The following is a 22,174-nucleotide window of genomic DNA, read 5'->3' on the forward strand; positions in this document are numbered from 1 at the left end:
TTGTAAAATGTAAATCTCCTGAATATTTTCCTTTGCACTTTCAAGTAGTCTGTTAGTTGGTTATCACACTTCTAATAGAACAACTCTAGTTAAAGACTGAAACACCAAAGCCATTGTAAATAAGAACTGGAAGATTAGGGAGAGGAAAATGTATTTAAGCATTGGCTTATTTGGGAAATGTGACAATCAACATTTAATATTAATGTTGACATAAATGTTAATGCTTGAAGAAGCTTTAATTAGGGAGGATAAAGAGGTAGATGGAAACTTACAAAGATTCTGAAGGGTATTTATAATAGCTGCCCATGGTTTGAGAGAAAAGTTAAATTATCTAAAGTGGAACAACTTGAACTTCAAGCCGTGGAAGGAAATGTGTATGTATGACTCCCAGAAGAGAAGAAAGGGGATGGCTGAAGGGCTGGTTAGCACTGAAATGATTAGGGAGTAGGAGGGCTGGGGGTGTAAAACTCTTAACTCTTGGTTGGCTCCTACTCTTTAAAGCCTTTAATGCTGAATTAATACCAGCGGTGCTAATGGAAAGCTAAAAGTGTTTAAAATTAATCCTTAAAAGATGTAGTTCCACTTTCCATGCTAGACATAAATCATATAAAAACCATAACCTTTTAGTCAAAATAGGGTGGACAGAATATGGTCAACAAAACCTCTTAAAGAGTTATATTTGATTATTGACAGGCGGGTCAGACCTCTGTATAAAGTGCTTTTCATATGAGATATTTTAGAATAAAAATTTTTCATCCATCATGTTTTTGTTTTTTTTTAACCCTTGTTTAGTAGATTCAATGCTAAGAGGAGGGAATTACAAAGTAGAAAATACCAAAAATGGTTCGACTTCATATATCCATTAAAAATTATAAGGAATATCTTAACAAAACTAGAACATTAGTATTTTTAATTCAGCTACATTTAATATTTTAAGGTCAAAATGTGAAGGTTTACTGTCAATGATGAATATCGATGTTTTTCTGTAAGATTCTTATGAAATCGTATAAATATTTCACAATGCGTTAAAGTAAACTTAAATACCATTTCTTCTTATTTTTAAAATAAGATTTCCCAGGAAAGTCTGACCAGTTGTATAGCTTACGTCAATTTTGAAAAAGTCTTCAACAGAATACTTTTCTCAAGTTGTGAAGTATTATTTTCACAAAGCAGATACTACCTGCCTCACCAATGTAACAGGAGTGATTCTTAATCCCCCTTAAAAGTTATTACAATTTATTTACTTAATTTACTATTAAAAGAAATAGGCTATCACTTGGTGCTTGGAAGACTTAAGATTTGATTGATTGATTGATTGATTGATTGATTGATTTAGGGAGAGCCCACATGGGCAGGGGAGGGATGCAGGGAGAGAGGGAGAGAGCCCAACTTGGGGCTTGATCCCAGGACCCTGATACACCACGACCTGAACCGAAATCAAGAGTTGGACACTTAACTGACTGAGCCACCCAGGTACCCTTGGAAGACTATTTTATACTGAGATTTTTCTTGAATCTAAAATCAACTGAACAGCATTTTAAGTCTCTAATTAGGATAAGCTAAGAAACCTAGAATGTAGTCATTTCTTTAGAAAACAGGTGGTCGTAGCAAAGAATTCTGGTTTTCCTCACTCTCCATGAAGCTCTTTCTAAAAAGTGTATAGTACTTAGGCGTTAAGTTCATAGAATTAGGAACTAGAGAGGTAGTCATTTTGCTTTGTGTTTCAATTACACTTTTTCTGAGAAACTACTCATCCTACACATAAGATCAAACAGTAATGAACATGCAATCAGTCCATTTCTATGACTAAGTACTAATTACTGGCTAGGCATTCTCTCATCAGAAGAGACTGACCCTTTAAATTTTTTGTCAGTGTTATGAAAGAAATTGGGTAAGATAATCTTGATTTTAATTTGTAATCTATTTACTATAAACATGTAGGTTGAATATGGTGTTTTGAATTCTATGAACCATAGACCTTTTTTTTTTAAAGATTTTGTTTGAGATGGAAAGCATGGCGGGGGGGGGGGGGCGGTGCAGGGAGCAGAGGGCGAGGGCAAAGCAGGCCCTCCACTGAGGAGGGAGCCTGACCCAGGGCTCCATCCCAAGATCATGACCTGAGCTGAAGGTAGATGCTTAACTGACTGAGCCACTCAGGCGCCCCAAAGTTGGCAAAAATCACCTACTTTTATTTATTTTTAAGATTTTGTCAGAGAGGGAGAGCACAAGCAGAGGGAGCAGCAGGCAGAGGGAGCAGCAGACTCTCTGCTGAACAAGGAGCCCGATGTGGGCATCAATCCCAGGACCCTGGGATCATGACCTGAGCCAAAGGTAGCTGCTTAACTGACGGAGCCACCCAAGTGCCCCAAAATCACCTTTTAAAAAACAGTAACCATCAATCTACTTAGCACCCAAGTACCTCCACAAGTTGATACTATTTATCTTCGTAAGTTCAGAGTTGCAGTATTTTCCTAGAATATAAGATTCATATAGCCTTTTCCCCCAAAAGAATAAAAACGTGACAATTTTGGGGAGAAAATGCTACTGATGGGGTATAATAGTCCATATTTTTTATTCCAATCTTTCACATAATATGGTGTCATTGTTTTATTAACTTGAGAAGTTGAGTCGAGTGTTACGTCTAACACATCAGAGAGTACATTTCCAAAAAAGCTTCTTGACTCAATTATGTTTATGTTTGCTTAATTTTATAAACATCTTTTTAAAGGTATCCAAGACATACATTTTCTAGAAGGCCTAAATTGACCGTAGAAACCAGTGCCAGAGTTCATGATAGGATCCTAAATACTCTATTCATCAAGGGAGGGATTCAGATGCTAAGGTGCATAATCCTCATTTAAGACTTGACAATGTTTCTAGTCAAACAGAGATGAAGTTCTGACTCAAAACCCATGTCTCACTGAACCACACTGGTCCTTAAACTCTTGCAAGTCATGGACTTGTTTGAAACTCTACAGGACCTAGACCTAAAGTGTTGGTTACATGATGCCAACTAACATCTCTGCACCAGACCATACTAAGTACCGTGTGTGTGTTTTTCCTAAGTAAACTCTACCCTCTACCCTCAACATGGGACTTGAAACTCACCACCCCAAGATTCAGAGTCACATGCTCTACCAACTGAGCCAGTCAAGTGCCCCTAAGTAGCACGTATTTATCTACATACAAATACTCCAAATATTCTACCACCCTGTCTGAAAAACAGATTTTAATGTTTAATTCTAAGAAATTACAATTTTAATATAGTTTAGAGGAATTGTAAACGTATTTCTAAATACTTCTTCAAATTTTTATTAATTTTGCCTCTTGCAATGGGATGAGAATAAAGGCAGACATTCTTACTTGTAATAAACAGCTGTATCTCAAGTAAACACTACAAATAATATATAAAGTCCTGAAATTAATTTTTTTTAAGATTTATTTATTTGAGAGAGAGAGAGAGAGCACAAATGGGGAGGAGCAGCACAGGGAGAGGGAGAAAATAGACTCCCTGCTGAGCACAGAGCCTGATGCAGGACCCGATCCCAGGACCCTAAGACCATAAACTGAGCTGAAGGCAGACACTGCACCGATTGAGCCACCCAGGTGCCCCAAAATTAGTTCTTTTCATTTAAAAATAAGCTAGCCCAGTGCAACACGAAATCCTAGGCTTCAAATAAAAAATTTGGTATATTCCACTGTTTGCAGCTCCAAGTATCAGCTGCTATACAGAATTTTTTTTTTTTTAAAGATTGTATTTATTTGAGAGTGAGCAAGAGAGAGAACACAAGCCAGGAGGTGGAGTGGAGGGGAAGAAGCAGAGGAAGCAGACTCCCCCCTGAGCAGCAAGCCCTATGTGGGACTCAATCCCAGGACCCTCATGACCTGAGCTGAAGACAGATGCTTAACTGACTGAGCCACCCACGTGCCCCCAGGAATTGTGTATTATTCATGGGGAGAAAGAAAACAAACAGTTGTAGTGGCCATTTTTATTTTCTTTCACATTAAGTTACTCTCTGATCCTGAACAAATGTAGACAGGTAGTTCTCCTACACTAAACTTGGGAAGTAGCTGAGTAAATATATTATCTTTAAAGGAAATGGTCACAGATGTGTAAAACATTTGCTTTATTTATTAACAGTCTTATCCTAAGTATCCTCTCCTAAATGGTCCAAGAAACAATTCTATAACAAAAGTGAATTCTAGAATAGAGATATACCCAGAAGACAATTTCTCAAGGAACCAGCACAATTGTCAATTTCCACTTAGTCACAGAACCCATTTACACTGAAAGCTTAAAATCATTTATTTTCCTAATTCTATTTTCTCCTTTCCCTCTAAACATTACCTTAGTTTAGCATATATCTGTCAAAGATTTCTCTTCCAAAAAGCACAACAGTCAGGGAGGGGCTGTCTGGAGCCCAGCCACTGCCCACTCCCAAGTCTAACAGTGTGTGACTTTGTGGGTATCACCGAACCTCTCTGCCATCTCACTTTTCGTATCTGCAGTGGTGTTTATCTCCTACAGCTGTTGTGATGATGCATGAATAACGTAAACCTTATAGAGCAGTGCCAAGTAAATACTCAAAAAAGTTTGAACTATTATCATTCCAGTTTTTCCATCAAATCAAATACTACCCTCCTACGCAGCCTAAAGATTACGATGGAAAACCAAATCAGAGCTAAATCAAAGGATAAGCATCTTCAGAAACACCGCCGTATTAACTTTTGACTAAGATATAATCAAATGCAAAGTATAGACACTATAATCAATTCCTACTTAGTACTTCAAATTAATGCATATATGTGTGGATAAACCCAAACATTTATTTAGAAAATATAAAACATTACTATTAATATTTGTCTGTTCTTTCTTTGGACTGTCCTTTAGATTTTCAACAATGCCACATAATTTTATGACTAAACCTTATTACAGCTGAACACTTCAAAGCATTGTAGTTTTGAAATAAATTTTGCTATTATGATTAAGTAAAATGTATTCAGAAAGTACTGTACAGTTTACATGAATTTATGGTACTTGTCCAAATATTACCAGCATATAAATTATTTTGTAAAGTTGTTTCTTACATAGGGTCTAAAATGCAAAGAAACGTGGAATTTGTATTTAAAAAAAATAGAAGCAACACTGGCTCCTATATGCCAAAAATATAAGACAGATTTTTCTCTTAAGCACTCTAGTTACAAATATCAACTATATGGGCTGAGAACTTTTAATTTTCAATATACTTCGACAAAGTACACAAGTAGAACTCTATAAATATATCCCCTATAATAATCATATGCAAAACCATTTTACCACAAATACTACCAAAACCCTCTGAAAAACGTAAACTACAAACACATTTTTAAAGAAATTGTTTTAACAACTACAAAAGCAATATCAATAAGGTTATTTGGTTTATAAAACTGACGGGCAGTGTGAAGTAAATCTGAATACCACGAAGCTTATTGAGGATGCAGTCCTGAATTCCTTAATACAAGATACTAAACACTTTGAAAAATAATAGGACTTATTCTATACAATTTAAACTCTTGAGCTGGAACTCCACAAAAAAGAAAAAATTAAGCAGTAGATGAAAAGTAGGTGTGTAGAAATAATGTTATAAACTGTGATTTTTATACAAAACGCACCACTCTTCAAATGTATAAGGCCTAATGGGAGTATTTTTGGATTATGAGTGCCGCACATAATTTTTAGTCTCCAATCATTCAAAATTCAGTATTTTTAAAACGTTTTGATATTTCTGAAGTGAATGAACATTGTACAGGATGCAACTTAATGTCAACTTATGTATACTGTTCCACACAGTGAAAATAAAAGCTTTTCTGAGCTCAGGAGAGAATGTATCTTTTGAATGCTTGATCTCTATATAAATTCTACTTTTCGGAATGTCAGAATTTTGTAATGTGAACTAATATCCGCTAGGAATTAGCCCAAGTTTAAACAGAAGATACAAGAGAGACATAAGGTGTCAAGTAGTTTAAGTCTGCCCTATGGAATTATACAGTCATAATTACTTTTTACATGAAAGTAAAAGTGCTTTAAAGTAAAAAATACTTTGTAAAGGTATCACTAATATTACTAATACTTAATATCCAGGTAGAATATTCTACATTAGTTCCATTTTACCCATTTCCTTTGAAAAGTATCCTTCTGCCACAATGTAAACAAAAAACGGTCCATAAAATGGCAACATCAGACACATCATAATTTGTGGTATGGGCCCTTTAAACTGAGACCAAGTCTTTATTAACCCAAAGCTAGAGATTTTATTTGTTGCACATGCCCAAAGTAACTCACATTTTCTATAAGCCTTGAAGAATTTTATTTAATAGAGTGAGAGGTTTAATAACACATTCAAGACCATGTAGCGCTCTTCTGTGGCTCTTCACCAGCTGTTTTTATGACGATAACTCCGAGATCTGGAATGTGATCGAAAATGAGAGTGCTTTGCTGTTTGTGCTTTAGCTTCCGAATTGGTAAACCCCTTGGGAGATTTACAAGGGGATCTTGCGATGGAGTCAGAATGTCTTCCGTGTGGTTTTGATTTTGTTCCTGAGCTAGTCTGCTTTTGAGGTGAACTTGATTGTGATTTTCCTGTTGACTTAGACCTTTTTGGTAAGGACTTGGACCTTGACCGTCCCCTAGAACCAGAATTCCTTCTTGGAGTTCTCGACTGCCTTGCTGAGGCAGACCGCCTTGGTAGTGATTTGGAGCGAGATTTAGACTGGCTAGAAGAAAATCGCCTGTGTCGAGACCTGCAAATATTCATAATGTTAAGAGTATATATTTCACACAAAAACATTTAATGAAAGGTTAAGAAACAGCAATTTCAGGAATTTATACACTTTATATACTATTAGCTATGTTTTTCCTGGATAATCTAAAAGAAACTATTTTAATTTTATTTTGCATGCTTTTAGTTCAAACATAAGTAACAAGTTTGTAATATATGTTATACTAGAATCTATGACCAAACATTTTTTGCTTTGCTCGATTTATCTTATGATATGGATCAGTTCTGAAAAAGGCCCTGCATGTTTGATCTGGGTTACACAACTCCCAAGAGGTACGAAAATCTGAAAGGAAAAAAAAAAAAAGATTAAAGAAAGGGAGAGAGAGTAATTATTTAAAGTTTGTCAAATAATGCTTATAAAAACACACACACAAAACCTAGATGCAGGACTTCTGAATCCTGCCGTGATAGAACAACATGTATTAGACTAATCTTCCCATGGCAAAAGCTATATAAAGAAGCTAAACGACATTATAAAACAACTATTTAAAGGCACTGGAGAATAACCAACCCCAGGAGAACTTGAGGGGTTACAAGCCATGGCTCTTTTAAGTAAGACCATTTTCCAAATGCTGGCAGGGGGAAACTGAACCCAACCACGAAATGGCTATTTGACTAAGGTGAAGACACAAATTAGGATTCAGATTTACCAAAATGGTTGGGACCGAAGACGCAAAATCTCAGCGATGAGGGAATGGCAGACAAAAAAAATCTAAAATTTGCCTATAAATTCTCTTCAAGTCACTGGCCATCTTTTAAGCTGTGCACGCACAGGATGAGACTCCAAGAAGTCAGCAAAAATAGCAGTTGGAGGATTCGAGAATTAAGCTGAAATTCTATCAGACACACAGTGCTGGGGAGAGAGGCTGGAGTTCAAACTCCCAAAAGGTCACGGAACCCTGAGTAACAACCCAGGCTTTCAGCTAAGAACCCAGAAGGGCCACATCCCATAGGTAAGGACCACGCCCTAAGAGTAAGCGTGAAGCTGAAGTAAATCAGCCTTAACAATGCCTCAGACCAAGCCTTGGCAGGACCGACGCCATCTGCCAATACTCCTCCTGCTAGAAGAAAACAACCTTCTTTGGAGGATATCATCCAGAGTCGTGTAAGTTTTCATCAACAAAGTCCAACATTCAATAAAGAAAGTATGAGGTATGTGAAAAATAGATAAAAATTACTAAAAGCTAAGGAAATAAAAGACAAAAAAACCAGACCCAAAGTAATATGGATATTGGCATTATTCAGATAGGAATTTTTAAAAATTACTATGACTAGTATGTTCAAGCAGGTAAGAAGAAAAGACACGCAAAACATTTAAAAATAGAGAAGTTCAAGAGAATACTGGAATCTATAGAAAAAAACAAATGGACATTTTAGAACTGAAAATATATTTCTGAAATTTAAGTCATTAGATCAATTTAACAGCAATCTAGACACAGCAGAAGAAAAAGTGAACTGAACTGTAAAAGATTATTAGAAAAACATATATACTGAAACAAGGAAAGAAAAGGAATTTTTAAGAAATCTAGAACAGAGCATAAGAGTTATGCAGTACATAGTCACAGTCAAAAAGAAAAGTTGAATGACACAGAAGCAGTATTTAAAGAGATAATGACCTAGAATTTTCCCAAATTAATGAAAGGTATCCTCACAATTTCAAGCAGCTCAGTAAACCCTGGAGAATAAGACACATTACCTTTATTTAATTATTATTATTATTTTTTAACAGCCCTGTTAAAACAAGGCCTCGAAAAATTGGGTTTAAGACCCAGAGTTGTTCCTCTCCATGGAAATCTTTTAGTAAAAGGTGAAAGATTTATATGATTTTAAGAGAAACCAGAGTATAAGACACATTACCTTCAAAGGAGCAACATTAAGACCGTCAGCTGACTATAAATATCAAGAAACAATATAATTTTTTTAGAAATTTTATTTATTTATGTGACAGAGACAGCCAGTGAGAGAGGGAACACAGGCAGGGGGAGTGGGAGAGGAAGGAGCAGGCTCCCAGCGGAGGAGCCTGATGTGGGGCTGGATCCCAGGACCCTGGAATCACGCCCTGAGATGAAGGAAGACGCTTAACGACTGAGCCACTCAGGTGCCCCTAGAGTATTATTATTTTTAAAAGAGGGGGAAAAGGGGTGCCTGGTTTGCTCAGTCAGTAAAACACGAGACTCTTGATCTCAGTGTCGTGAGTTCAAGCCCCATATTGGGTGTAGAGATTACATACGTACATACATACATACATACAAAAAGTCCCTGACAACCCAGAATTCTATCCCCAGTCAAAAAAATCCTTCAAAAGTGAATATAAGATGAAGATATGCTGAAAGAATTCATTGCTAGCAGACCTGTACTGTAAGAAATACTAAAAATTCTTTAGGCTGAAATAAAATAATCTCAGAAGCATGGAATTACAGGAAGGAATAAAGAACACTGGACAATATAAATATATTGATCGAGAATATACACTGGAGTAAAAGCACAGCCTTTTAGAAATTACTAAATTTCAGGGCACCTGGATGGCTCAGTCGTTTAAGCATCCGACTCTGGATTTAGGCTCAGGTCATGGTCTCAGGGTGGTTAAGATCGAGCCCCATGTTGGGCTCCGTAATGAGTGTGGAGCCTACATAAGATTCTCCCTCTCTCTCTTCTACCTTCTCTATCCCTCTCTTCAGGAAAAAAAGAAATTATTAATTTCATTCTTCTTGTAGAAAGCCAAATGGGGGGCACCTACAGCTTGCGTTGTGATCCCGGGGTCCTGGAATCGAGCCCCATGTTTGGCTCCTGGCTCAGTGGGGAGTCTGCTTCTGTCTCTCCCTCTGCTCATACTCTCTCTCTGTATCCCTCTGCCTCAAATGAATAAAATCTTAAAAAAAAAAAAAGAAAGAAAGAAAAAGAAAAAAAAGAAAGCCAAATGGGAAAATTGTCCTTCAGAAAAAAAATCCAACATAGAAAAAAAAAAAAGGGGGGGATGTTATATTTGGACTAAAGAAGGCTGAGGGGCAATTTTTCAGGAAAATGTACGTTCATTGAAGTATGAATTCAACGAAAACTTATGGAATACCTAACATGAGCTAGGGACTGCTGCTAAGTGCTGGGGATATAAGCATGAGTAAGACAGAAGTCCTTGCCCCTCACAGTTCATCATAATCCAGTGGATAGCTACAAACTAGTTTGTCTTTTTAATCCATATCCGCTAAAAACAAAATAAGAGACCTCTTTTTAGTCTAAGATAATACGTATACCATATTACTTATCGTATATGTTAGGCTTATACAAATTCTGCTTCATTTACATACACACACATATGTAGACACAAAATCTATCCTTATGAATATAACAAGAGCTAGGTAAGATCTGCATTCTCTATAATACAATTTTATAAATGAAAAAACTGAGGTCAGGGAGGTTAAGCAATGATCTTAATAATGCGTACAAAGCAAACACTATTTTCTTACAAGATGTGGTCTGTTCTATTCCTGATACTCCATGATGATTTGGGACAATTGACATATTTTGTTTTTCCCCAGCTAAGCGTATTACTCACAGAAAGAGAGTATTAGTATAAATGCTGATCATTCTTTTTTTTTTTAAGTAAACTACACCTAACGTGGGGCTCGAACTCATGACCCCAAGATCAAGAACGGCATGCTCCACCAACTGAGCCAGCCAGGAGCCCCAGTGCTGATCTTTAAGAACAGAATTTACCTTTTTTTTTTTTTTAAAGATTGTATTTATTTATGTATTTATTTATTTATTAGAGAGAAAGAGAGAGAGAGCATGAGCAGGAGGAGATGGAGAAGCAGACTCCCTGCTGAGAGGGAGCCTGATACAGGGCTCAATTCCAGGACCCTGGGATCATGACCTGAGCTGAAAGCAGACGCTTAACCGACTGAGCCACCCAGGTGCTGCAAGGACAGAATTTACCTTTAAATTCTACATGCCTATGAAAAAAATATAGCATTAAAACTCAAAATAAATAGTACAATTATTTAAGAATTTAGGCATGCTGGTACAATTTCAGTTATTATTTAAATAGCTTCACCAAATGATTAATTTCCATTGTGATTTACTATTACTCTAACAGAAACAAACTCCTGGCTAACAAAATAGATAACCTGCAAATATCTTTTTCTGAAAAACTGATTATTTTCATGTCTTCTTCTTATAATACCATACTTAGAATTTATTTTTGAAAATAACTTACCTTTTATAAATATACTGATTTACATTAATTTTAGGTTCAATCTCCTTTCACAAGTGATTATATTTCTTACAGTTTTTAATCATCAGAACTTAAGATTTTTAATTATTGCATTCAGTTAGGAAAATTTTATTTATTTAAAATTCCCCGGGGCACCTGGGTGGCTTTGTCTGTTAAGTGTCTGCCTTGGGCTCAGATCATGATCCCAGGGTCCTGGGATCGAGACCTGAGTAGGGCTCTTTGCTCAGCCGGAAGCCTGCTTCTCCCTCTCCCTCTGCCTGCCACTCCCCCTGCTTACGCGCGTGCGCGCCCTCTCTCTCTCTCTGTGTCAAAGAAATAAATAAAATCTTTAAAAATAAAATAAAATTCCTCATTTTGTTTGTCAAAGTGAACATTTTAAAATGTTTTTTTCTTCAGCACCTATTATTTTTCTATTAAAAAGGTTTAAAGTTAAGTCTGTCATGAAATAGAAACACTGGAAGGGATCCAATAAACCCGAGTAACAATACATTTCAAATAGAGAAGAGCAGATCTTTTTTTGTTTTTTTTAAAGAGGGGGGGGGCGATGGGAGGTAGAGGGGGAAGGGGAAGAAGGGAAGAGAGAATTTTAAGCACACTCCACACTCAGCGTGGAGCGGTATGCAGGGCTTGATCTCCCAACCCTGAGATCATGACCTGAGCCAAAATCAAGAGTCAGACACTTAACCGACTGAGCCACCCAGGTGCCCTAAGAGTGTATCTTTCTAACAAAAGTTGATCTTTATGTATATTAAATAAAATTATTCTCGTGGCCTGTTTTTGAAAACTCTTTAAAATATCCTCCAGAAAAAGTAGAAAATTAAGTTTTCAATGCTCTTGCATTTTGTACTTACTCTTTGAGGCTATCAGACCGTCTCCTATTTCTTCCCCATGAAGAACTTCTACTTCGAGTTCTCCTTTGGCTGGGGCTTCTTGATCTCCTATGATCACTTGGAGAACAAGGGTGACGTTCTTTTGATTTCATTTGGCCTGGTGCTAGAATATGAAATAATTTATTACCTGAAAACCTCAGTATCAGCTATTTTAATAGTATTATTTTCTGAAAGAATTTGGAAAAAACAACTGTCATAGCTAAAACTCATTCTGCTGAATAATTAAGAACTAGTGTTTAGTCACACTTACTTTTTCGATCACCTTGTGCAAACTGTATTTCAATCTGACGGCCACATACCCATTTTCTGTTGAGGTTATAAAGTGCGTCCTCAGCATCACGAACATCTTCAAACATGACTAGCTGTTAAGGATACTTTGAACGTCAGATACCAAGCAAAGATGTTATTTTTAAAGAATTATTTACATGTGACATGAAATTAATAGGAAAAACAACTCCAAGTATTAAACTTACATCTCCTACATATATATATATAAATATATATGTAAAATCCTATATATATATATATAAAATCAAAAAGAATTTCACTTTTATTATGAAAACAAATGCCCCCTTATGATTCAGAAGAATCGATCTAAAATTCGGAAGAACAGAAACAAACACGTAACTATACTTTTAATGTACACATTAGTGTAGTTGCAGTACGCATTTATAATGTGAAACAGGTTATGAGAAAAAAGTTAAGTCCAACCCTGACTAGTATTAAAAAATAAACTGTATAGGACTCACTCCCTTCTTTAAGATTTTTCACTGAAAAAATCAGCATGCAAAAGCCTTTATTCTAAAATTACAATTACTCTTTCACTAAAAGGTGTTTTAATTATGATGTTTAGGAGAAATTAACTTCTTATAAACAAAACTGCATAAACACATGTGACCTAAAACATTATACGTTTAAAAATAATCATATTTACTTTTGAACCTATTACTTTAAAATACTTTTATGTTCTTATTACTTGGGATATAATTCTAAAAGAAACACAAATCAATAGGTGAACATCTGGAATATACTAGTTTGTAATATCCCACTAAACTTCCTTATCTACATAAATCATATATTAAACCTAACTAAAATGGAAATAAACTATATAAAATGACTAAGTAGCTGTCTTTCAGGAGGTTGTTCACTGGTTTAATATTTTTTAAATAGAAAACAGAAAAAGCTCAAGAAATGCAATATAAAATGAGACTTTGGCAATTACCTCAACGTCACTTGATCTTGAACCTTGACCTTTACTCTTTAAGGCTTGCAAGATGGACTTTATAAGAGCGAAGAACCAACAAAATCAGACTTGGCTTTGACTCTGGAACTTTGAATAAATGTAGGAAAGCCGAAGTCTCAACCTGGTGTTGGCTTTGTCTTTTGCTTGATAAAGACTTCCCCTCTTCCAGGTCTTTATATCTGTGTCCACCCTCCCTCTTTACTCCTTGATGCTTGAACTTTAGGTGTCTTTTTTCTCGCCTGCTCGGTTTATGCTTGGATTCTAGCTAACAGGTTGGTTCAAACTGGGGGGCGCTTGCCAGCTACTGTGGACTGCTTTAGATTTTCTGAGGTAAAGAAATAAACACATTTAATTAGGCCATATTAATCTCATGTAACATGCGCTCCTGAATACATGTGCGTGTCTGCACACGCGGACAGTACATTCACATGCACAGAGTAAAACAAAGGATATTGAACATAAGCAAATCCTCTTGGGCGGCGGGTGTAGAAGTCAAGTGGAATGTAAACGTCTACTATAGGGCCATATCGACCAAACTCACGGCGCAAGTCCTCAGGCCTGAAGTGTTTTAGAAATAAGGCAAAGAAATATGAATATCTAGATTAAAATATTTTGCCTATGGAAATCCAGTTGAAACCTTCAAAACAAAGTATATTATCTAGACTAGCATTATCTAATATTGTCGTAAGAATCACCCAGGGTTTAGAAAGGAGGAAAAAAGAAAAATCCTCAGGCCTCACTTTTGGAGGTTCTGATTTAAAAGATCTGGATTAGGGGCTGGAAATCTGTATTTTTTTTTTAAAGATTTCATTTATTTATTTGACAGAGAAAGAGAGACAGCCAGCGAGAGAGGGAACACAGGCAGGGGGAGTGGGAGAGGAAGAAGCAGGCTCCCAGCAGAGCAGGGAGCCCGATGCGGGGTTCGATCCCAGGACCCTGGGATCACGCCCTGAGCCGAAGGCAGATGCTTAACGACTGAGCCACCCAGGTACCCCTGGAAATCTGTATTTTTATAAGCACTCCAGATGGTTATTATGCTTAATCAGACTGGGGAAACAATGACCCAGGAAAGTTATTATCCAGCTTTGAAAGTTTTTTCTAGGGGCGCCTGGGTGGCTCAGTAGTTAAACGTCTGCCTTCGGCTCAGGGCGTGCGTGATCCCGGCGTTATGGGATCAAGCCCCACATCAGGCTCCTCCGCTGGGAGCCTGCTTCTTCCTCTCCCACTCCCCCTGCTTGTGTTCCCTCTCTTGCTGGCTATCTCTGTCAAATAAATAAATAAAGTCTTGGAAAAAAAAAGTTTTTTCTATTACAACATATTTTAATTGTCAATATAAATAGTTGTAACTATTAATCCTATTTCATTAAGAACACATTCATTTGCCTCACTATAATTTCATGTTTATGTTAATTTTGTTTTCAGATCACAAGAATTAGATTCTAAAGAAGTCCTAAAATTATTTCCCAGGCTTTAAAGAAAAATGGATGTTTTGCTTTTAAACATAAAGCAAAATAACTACTGTATTTTTAAATCTGATGAATATTTGTAAACCTCCTACTATATGTGATAGGTAGTAAAGAGGGGACACCAAAGGAATATGAAGCATACTTGTCCTCATGGAGCAACAATCTAACTCAAGAGACAAAACACTCAGCATTTATAGCTGACAATTACATGCATTTATCATCGGGCCACTGTTCACCTTAAGACCGCTTAATTCTCACAACAACCCTATGGTTGTTTACAGATGAGGGCACAGACAGATGAATTCACCTAAGGTCACCAAGCCAGCAAACGACAGAACTGGAATCAAACTCCCACAACCTGACACTAGTCTGTGTTCTTAACCACTACACGCTACTGCCTCATGGAGATCTTAGAGGTTCAACACCAAGTTATGAGCACAAAACATGGCCCTTCCGAAGTAAGAATACTTCAGAAACATACGGTGCAGAAAGAAGACTCAAAGATGACTGCAAAGCTGCTAGCTTGGGCAAATGGAAGAAAGATGGTGTCAGTGACAAAAATCAGACAGCTGGAAAAGACAGGCTGAAGAGGGAGGAGGCAAAAGAAATGTCGGATTTGAGGTGATGGCAGCACGTCCATAAGAGTTCTACAGACAGGGGCATCTGGCTGGTTCAGCAGGCAGAGCATGCAACTCTTGATCTCTGGGTTCTAAGTTCAAACCCTATGTTGGGTACAGAGATTACTTAAAAAATAAAATTTTTAATAAGAGTCCTGTAAACAACAGAAAATTACGATTATACAAATTAATTTCATTTTCTTCTCCAGACTAGAAGTCAGTGATTAAAGTTAGAGATGTGAGGGGCGCCTGGGTGGCTCAGTCGGTTAAGCATCGCCTCTGGCTCAGGTCACCGTCCCAGGGTCCTGGGATCAAGTCCCGCATCAGGCTCTACTTCTCCCTCTGCCTGCTGCTCCCCCTGCTTGTACACTCTCTCTCTGACAAATAAATAATCTTAAAAAAAATAAAGCTAGAGATGTGAATTTGACTATGATTAAATGTCCACTATACACCAGACAGTGCAGTTGACATAATATACTTTATATTTTTATTTAATAATTACTATAAAACATTTAATTGTCTGCCTTCCCTGAAACTATTACATTTAGAGGGTAGTGACAATGTCTTTTTCTTTCATTTATTCATTCAACAAACACTTATTGAGCACCTACTATGAGCAGACTCTAGGGATGTGATGGAGAACAAGGGAAACAATTCCTGCTACCACAGAACATGGACAAGAGAGTAATGACTCTCAACCATTCCTGAATATTGGAATCATTTGTGAAGGAAATGTTATAGAAACAGGTACTCCAGCCTGATGCATTAACCCTGGACCCAATTAGTGCTTCCCATGGTGGGCCTCAGTTAGGTTTAATTTTTTTAAGGGTTTCACAGGCAATTCTGAGAATCAGTGTTGAGGATCACTTTTAAAATGGGTATCTTTACCAGTGTACCTAGCATGGTTGTTTGACACAAAGTAGGCACTCAAAATATTGAGTTACCATATGATATTACCGTTACCCATTTAATAGTCAAGGAGACTGAGACTAAGAGAATTTACCTTGCCCAGAGGGGCACAGAGCCAGCAGCAAAGCTAGAGTTCAAATGCATATTTTCTGAGACAATTAATTCCATCAACCAAATGTGAGTGGCTGATAGGAAAAGGATCCTAGATAGTATAAAAGGAAGTTGGAACAATGTGTGTCATGGAGGTTTGGAATCCCAGAAGACAAAGATGATGGGAGTATGAAGGAGCCAAACTTCTTAAGAGAGCTGGCTCCCATTCACTGTTACCACTCCTACACCTGTTAGCTGTTGTTTTGTCCTCATTTTTGTATTTTTGGTGTCATCTATTTTGACATTCAGAAAATAGAGCATAAAACAAACACCTATGTATCTACCAACTTTATTTATTTATTGTATTTATTGTATCTCATTACTTGTCATCTTTTTCAGTAATTGTTTTTTTGGAAAAAAAATTTATTGTATCTCAATACTTGTCATCTTTATCAGTAATTGTTTTTTTTAGAAATGAGACGTTTACATTTATATTCTTCTACCTTAGAAACAATCATCAGTATTCATCATTCCTCTGCATAACTTTGTAATATTTTTTAAGATTTTATTTTTTAAGTAATCTCTACACACAACATGGAGCTTGAACTCAAAACCTTAAGATCAAGATCACAGGCTCTACTGAGACTGAGCTAGCATATATGAGCTGAGCAGGCAGCCTGATGTGGGCTCGATCCCAGGACTCTTGGGATCATGACCTGAGCCAAAGGCAGACGCTTAACCAACTGAGCCACCCAGGCATCCCTGTGTATATGTTTTGTGAATATTTTCTCATCTGTAGCTTGCCTATTTTCTTAATGGTATTTTTTAATGAACAGAAATTTTAATTTTAGAGAAATCTACTTTATCAATACTCTTTTTTCTTTTATGGTATTGCTTTCTTTGTCCTGTAAGAAATTTTTGCATATCCCCACGTCATGAAGATATACTATGTTTTCTTCAAAAAGCTTTATGTTGTTATCTTTTCCATTTCAACTGATGATCCAGCTCAAATTATGATGTGAGGTAGAGGCTGTGGTTCATTTTTTTCCAGTATGAATAATCTAGTTGTTGCAGCACCATTTGTTGAAAAGATTTTCCTTTCTCCACTGGACTGCTTTGGTACCTTCATCAAAAATCATTTGCCTCTGTATGTGTGGATTATTTATGGACTCTATTCTGTTTTATTGATTTGTCTATACTTAGGCCAATTTCACACTGTCTTGATTAGTATATTTTTAGTAAGTCTTATGTCAGGTAGTATAAGTCTTCCACCTTCAGTGATCTTTTTCTAGATTATTTAGGCTATTCTAGATTCTTTGTATATTAATGTATTTTAGAATTAACTTGTCAATTTCTGTTTTATTTGTTTTGTTTTTTCAAAGTTTTTTTTTTTTTTTTTAAGATTTTATTTATTTATTTGACAGAGACAGCCAGCGAGAGAGGGAACACAAGCAGGGGGAGTGGGAGAGGAAGAAGCAGGCTCCCAGCGGAGGAGCCTGATGTGGGGCTCGATCCCAGAACGCTGGGATCACACCCTGAGCCGAAGGCAGAGGCTTAACGACTGCGCCACCCAGGCGCCCCTCAAAGTTTATTTTTTTAAATAAAGCCCCAATGTGGGGCTCAAGCTCAGGACCCCAAGATCAGGAGTCACACGCTCTTCTGAGCCAGCCAGGCACCCCCAGTTTCTGTTTTTTAAACAGCCTTTGATCAGGAATGCCTTGAATCTATAATACAATCAATTTGGGAGAAAACTGATTTAATATTTTGTCTTCCAGTCCAAGAACATGGTATATCTATCAATTTATGCGGTCTTCTTTAATTTCTCTTGGCACTGCATTGTAGTTTTTAGTGCAAAGGTTTTTATTACATGTTTTTTGTTGTTGTTGTTCTTAAACTTATTGCCAAGTCTGCTTTTTGATACTAACGCAAATGAAATTGTTTTAAAATTCATTATTTTCAATTGTTTGCTGCTAATATATAGATTTTTCATAAGTTCATCTTGTATCTAACAATTTACTAAAACTCATTAGTTACTGTAGTTTTATGTAAACATGTCACCTAAGAATAGGGGCAAGTTTTGCTTCTATCTTTACTATTATTATGTCTCTTATTTATTTTTCTTGCCTTGTTACACTGGTTAGGACCTGCAACAAAATGATGAACTGAGGTTCTGTGAGTGGGCATCACTGGCTTATTTTTGAAAAGATAGATAGATAATTTATTTAATACTTAATGGTAAAAACTGAATGCTTTCCACCTAAAATCAGAAGCTTGTTCTGATTTTAGGTGGAAAGCATTCAGTTTTTACCATTAAGTATCTTGTTAGCTATAGGCTTTGTACATGCCATTTATTGGACTGGGGAAGTTCCCTTCTATTCGTAATTTGCTGACACTTTTTCTCATGAATCTTGCTGAATTCTGTTTAATGCTTTTTCTATACCACCATCAATATCAATATAGCCTTACATACACTGTAACCAAAAAATACTACTATGTCCAAAAGAGGGCATCTGATGGCTGCTCCAAAACTGACATGATTATTATGCATCAAAATGGGAATGTTATATTTGGGATTTGGACATTACTTTGTTCCATTAGAAAACTATATCTGACATTTAAAAAAATTACTCTCCTACAGGGTAAAAAACAAAGATACTAAAGTATTCTTTCTGATCGAGATCTTGCTTCACCAGTGAAAAGAAAAATAATACAATTATAACATCACGAAATGTGTTTTTTTTCAAGATTGAATTTATTTTTTTAAGTAATCTCTACAACCAACGTGGGGCTCTAACCTACAACCCCAAGATCAAGAGTTGCACGCTCCACCAACTGAACCAGCCAGGCGCCCCTTTAAAAATTTTTAAATCTTTCTTTGGTTCTTGTACTCAATTTCATTCCTAACAAATTTTATGCTAAGCCATAATATCTTTTAATGTCTTGTTGCTTTATGGCATATATTAAAGTGATACTACAAAGAAACATTTTAAATAAAATTTGGCTTTGTTATAAGACTAACATTTTATTAAATAAAATTTGAAAACAGGAAAAAGAAACCACTCAAATGGATTTCTTTCCAGGCTCATTTTCTATAGTTTTTCCTTTCTTCATTTATTAGTATAATTGAAATCACACCATATAGATAATTTTATGCCGTTTAACATTTATCCCAATGATTTTCTTTATAAACGTACTGTTAAAAGCTAATTTAAAGTGTCCAGTTGCCATATTGCTAGTTAACTTACACTGCATGCCACCTCGTATAAAAAAAGCTTTTATTTTTAAAGATTTTATTTATTTATTTAACAGTGCACATGCCAGCAAGTGCGTGTGTACAAGAGTATAAGCAGGGGGAGCCGCAGGCTCCCTGCTTATCAGGAAGCCCAACGCGGGACTTGATCCCAGGACCCTGAGATCGTGGCCTGAGCCAAGGCAGACACCTAACCGACTGAGCCACCCGGGCACCACCAAAAAAGTTTTTAATACAGGTTACCTGTAATGATTCTACCTTCACAAAACTACTCAGTAGCTGTGCAATTTTAGGTAAGATACTTAATTTCTAGGGGCACCTGGGTGGCTCAAGTCGGTTAAGCCTCTGCCTTCAGCTCAGGTCATGATCCCAGGGTCCTGCCTCAGGTTCCTGCTCAGCGGAGAGCCTGCTTCTCCCTCTTCTCTCAGCTCATGCTCTCTATCTCTGTCGCTATCTCTCAAGTAAAATCTTAAAAAAAAAGAAACTTAATTTCTCTAAGCCTCAGTTTCTAATCTGTAAAATGGGATTAACGAAGAATATACATTACAGGGTTATTGTGAAAATTTAGTAAGATAATATATACAAGGTGTTTAGTACAGTGCTTAGCACACGGTGAATACTCAACAAATGTCAGCAATTACTATTCCATTAATACAAACCTAGATGATTGCCCCCAGTGGCAGTGCTAAAGAGTGGTGAAAAAAAATTGTAAAAGGAAATCAACAAATCTCAGTTTTCAGTCTTGATTACTCATGGTGATTATCTAGATCAGAGATCATGTGTCACCTGCTGATGTGTTTTATTTGGCCAGCAGAATGTTTAAAAAATTTTTAAGGTGTGCTGAAACATGAAACTGCCAATATTTTACAGTTTTTAAATCTACAAAAGTGGGAATCTCATATGATTCAACTTAATAAATGCCAACATTTTAAAACACAGTTTACACACACACACAGTTTTCTGACTTCTTTAGAAAATTAGGATGATGTGGCAACAAGTCCAAATGTCTACATGGTAGTTATTAGCTGGAGCTACTAGTACCAGCTGCTGTCCCCTTTAGATGGCACCTGTTCCTTTCTATTTCCTACAGCCCACACCATCCTACTGTGCCTTATAACCTGACAACTTCACTCATTCATATTACCCTGGCTGGCTGGCCATTAGAATTGGAAGCCTCTTTTTTTTTTTTTTTTTTGTAGACACTGGAGAGGCTCGATGCTTATTTAGCATTCAAGTAGTCTGTTTAACTGTGGCAATTTTTTTTTTTACCCTTCCCAAATGATTAATTTTGCTTGTTTTTTATGTAATGTATTGATAATTAGGTTAAGAGGAGGTGGAGGGGAGAAGTATAAACACAGGCATCTTTTAGATGTTAATTAAGCATATTAACTCACAGTGTGTAACTGTGACGTACATAATAATAGGGATCAAATAAAAAAGTATTTAACATTTACTCTTCTAAGGTAAATTATGATTACTCCATATGGCTCTGGAGTCAAGGGCTCCAGCATATTTGTAGCCATGCAGACCCAGGTTAAATCATTAAAACTCTGAGCTTCAGCTTTTCCTTATGTACAATAAAGATAATACTGCATACCTAAAAGGGTTGAGCAGGGAGTAAATTAAGTAAGCCCAGTGAAATGGAAACGTCTCTTAATGCCCCTATCCCACTCTCCGTCATTCCCTCTGGCGCCTATTAAGGGAGAAAGCGCTTTATGAAGCAGTCATTCCTTAATACTTATGTTTAAGCACTATATAGACAAAAATTCTCAAGGCGGGGAGAAGAATGTGTGTACTGAGAGCATCACACTTGACCAGGGAAGTCTATTCAAACCGTTATCATGGGTGTTTATATTGTACTCTGAAGTTTATAGAAAAAACATCTAAATCTCATTCACTGAAGCCATCCTTTGTATTGTGTAACAAATAAAATCTCACCGGCATCCCCTGTAAGTAGACTAGACTGAAGGAACTGAAATTGTAAGGCCCAAGGTACGCATTATTTTATACCTTCTCACCAGCCCCAATTCTTCTTCATCTAGGACGCAGGACGCGCAGCTTTAACGGGGCACGGCGACAAAGGGGCCAAGCGAAAACACTCGGTCAGGGCCACGGAGGGACCTTGGCTACCGGGAGAGCAGCAGCCTGCGCGCCGCCGGTGCTCGAGCAGGGGATGGGCACCGATCCCCCGGGCGCCGGGCCCTGCCGCGGGTGTGCGCCGCGCCGGGGCGGAGGAGCCAGTCCCGCCCCCGCCCCGAGCCGCGCGAGGGCTCGCACCACCCCCGGGAAGGACGCCTCCGCGGAAAGCACGGGCCGGCGGGCGGAGAGGCGCCGGGCACAGCCGCCGGGCCAACATGGGGCTCGGCGACGCTGCCGTTACCCCCACCCCTCCCCCGCGCGCCAACCTGCGGCGGCCGCCGCCGCTCACCTGGTGGCGTCCGCGACGTTCCTGACGAACAGGGAGGTGTTGGGGGGCCTCGTGTAGCGCGACATAACCGCTTCCTCCGTTGCCTCCGGGCCTGCCCGCGGCCGCCGGGCTCGCTCCGTTTCTCGCTGCCGCCACAGCAGCTCAGCCAGCCCCCGGCGCGACCCCCTCCCCTCGGCCTCGGCCCCACGAGCGCGCAGCCGCAGAGGCGGGAGCGGGGGCGGGGGGGCGCTGCGCG

The 22,174-nt window shown here is 37.8% G+C and overlaps 1 protein-coding gene and 1 non-coding gene across 3 annotated transcripts; both read right to left on the minus strand.

Annotated features, from left to right (window-relative positions):
* Positions 1-3,450: 3,450 nt before the first annotated feature.
* Positions 3,451-22,120, minus strand: SRSF12 (serine and arginine rich splicing factor 12). Of its 2 annotated transcripts, XM_087865315.1 has the most exons (5): positions 21,940-22,120; positions 13,614-13,737; positions 12,187-12,298; positions 11,898-12,039; positions 3,451-6,780 (listed from the first exon to the last, which is right to left on the minus strand). In XM_087865315.1, exons 1-5 carry the CDS (start codon positions 22,002-22,004, stop codon positions 6,411-6,413), a joined length of 813 nt encoding a protein of 270 aa, XP_087721441.1. In that variant the 5' UTR covers positions 22,005-22,120; the 3' UTR covers positions 3,451-6,410. The 2 variants fall into 2 exon arrangements, with proteins under 2 accessions (XP_087721441.1, XP_045663032.1); XM_045807076.2 differs by lacking the exons at positions 13,614-13,737; positions 21,940-22,120 and adding an exon at positions 13,159-13,438.
* Positions 8,546-8,663, minus strand: LOC123798616 (U5 spliceosomal RNA). The gene has a single exon (XR_006781379.1). It is a non-coding gene; the product is annotated as a U5 spliceosomal RNA (small nuclear RNA).
* Positions 22,121-22,174: the final 54 nt, after the last annotated feature.

Source organism: Ursus americanus, chromosome 11 (genome assembly GCF_024610735.1).
Source record: "Ursus americanus isolate L20-20 chromosome 11, mUrsAme1.1.p, whole genome shotgun sequence".
Classification (NCBI taxonomy): domain Eukaryota; kingdom Metazoa; phylum Chordata; class Mammalia; order Carnivora; family Ursidae; genus Ursus; species Ursus americanus.

Bases quoted from the DNA above. Each gene is read 5' to 3' on its own strand.
- SRSF12 (XM_087865315.1), bottom strand. From the start codon at position 22,004: ATGTCGCGCTACACGAGGCCCCCCAACACCTCCCTGTTCGTCAGGAAC. The intron at 12,299-13,613 runs GTGCATGTGAAT...TATCCTTAACAG, and splicing joins AATATCCTTTGTTTTACTCT to CTAGTCATGTTTGAAGATGT. The intron at 6,781-11,897 runs GTAAGTACAAAA...GAATATTTGCAG, and splicing joins CGGTCTGATAGCCTCAAAGA to GTCTCGACACAGGCGATTTT.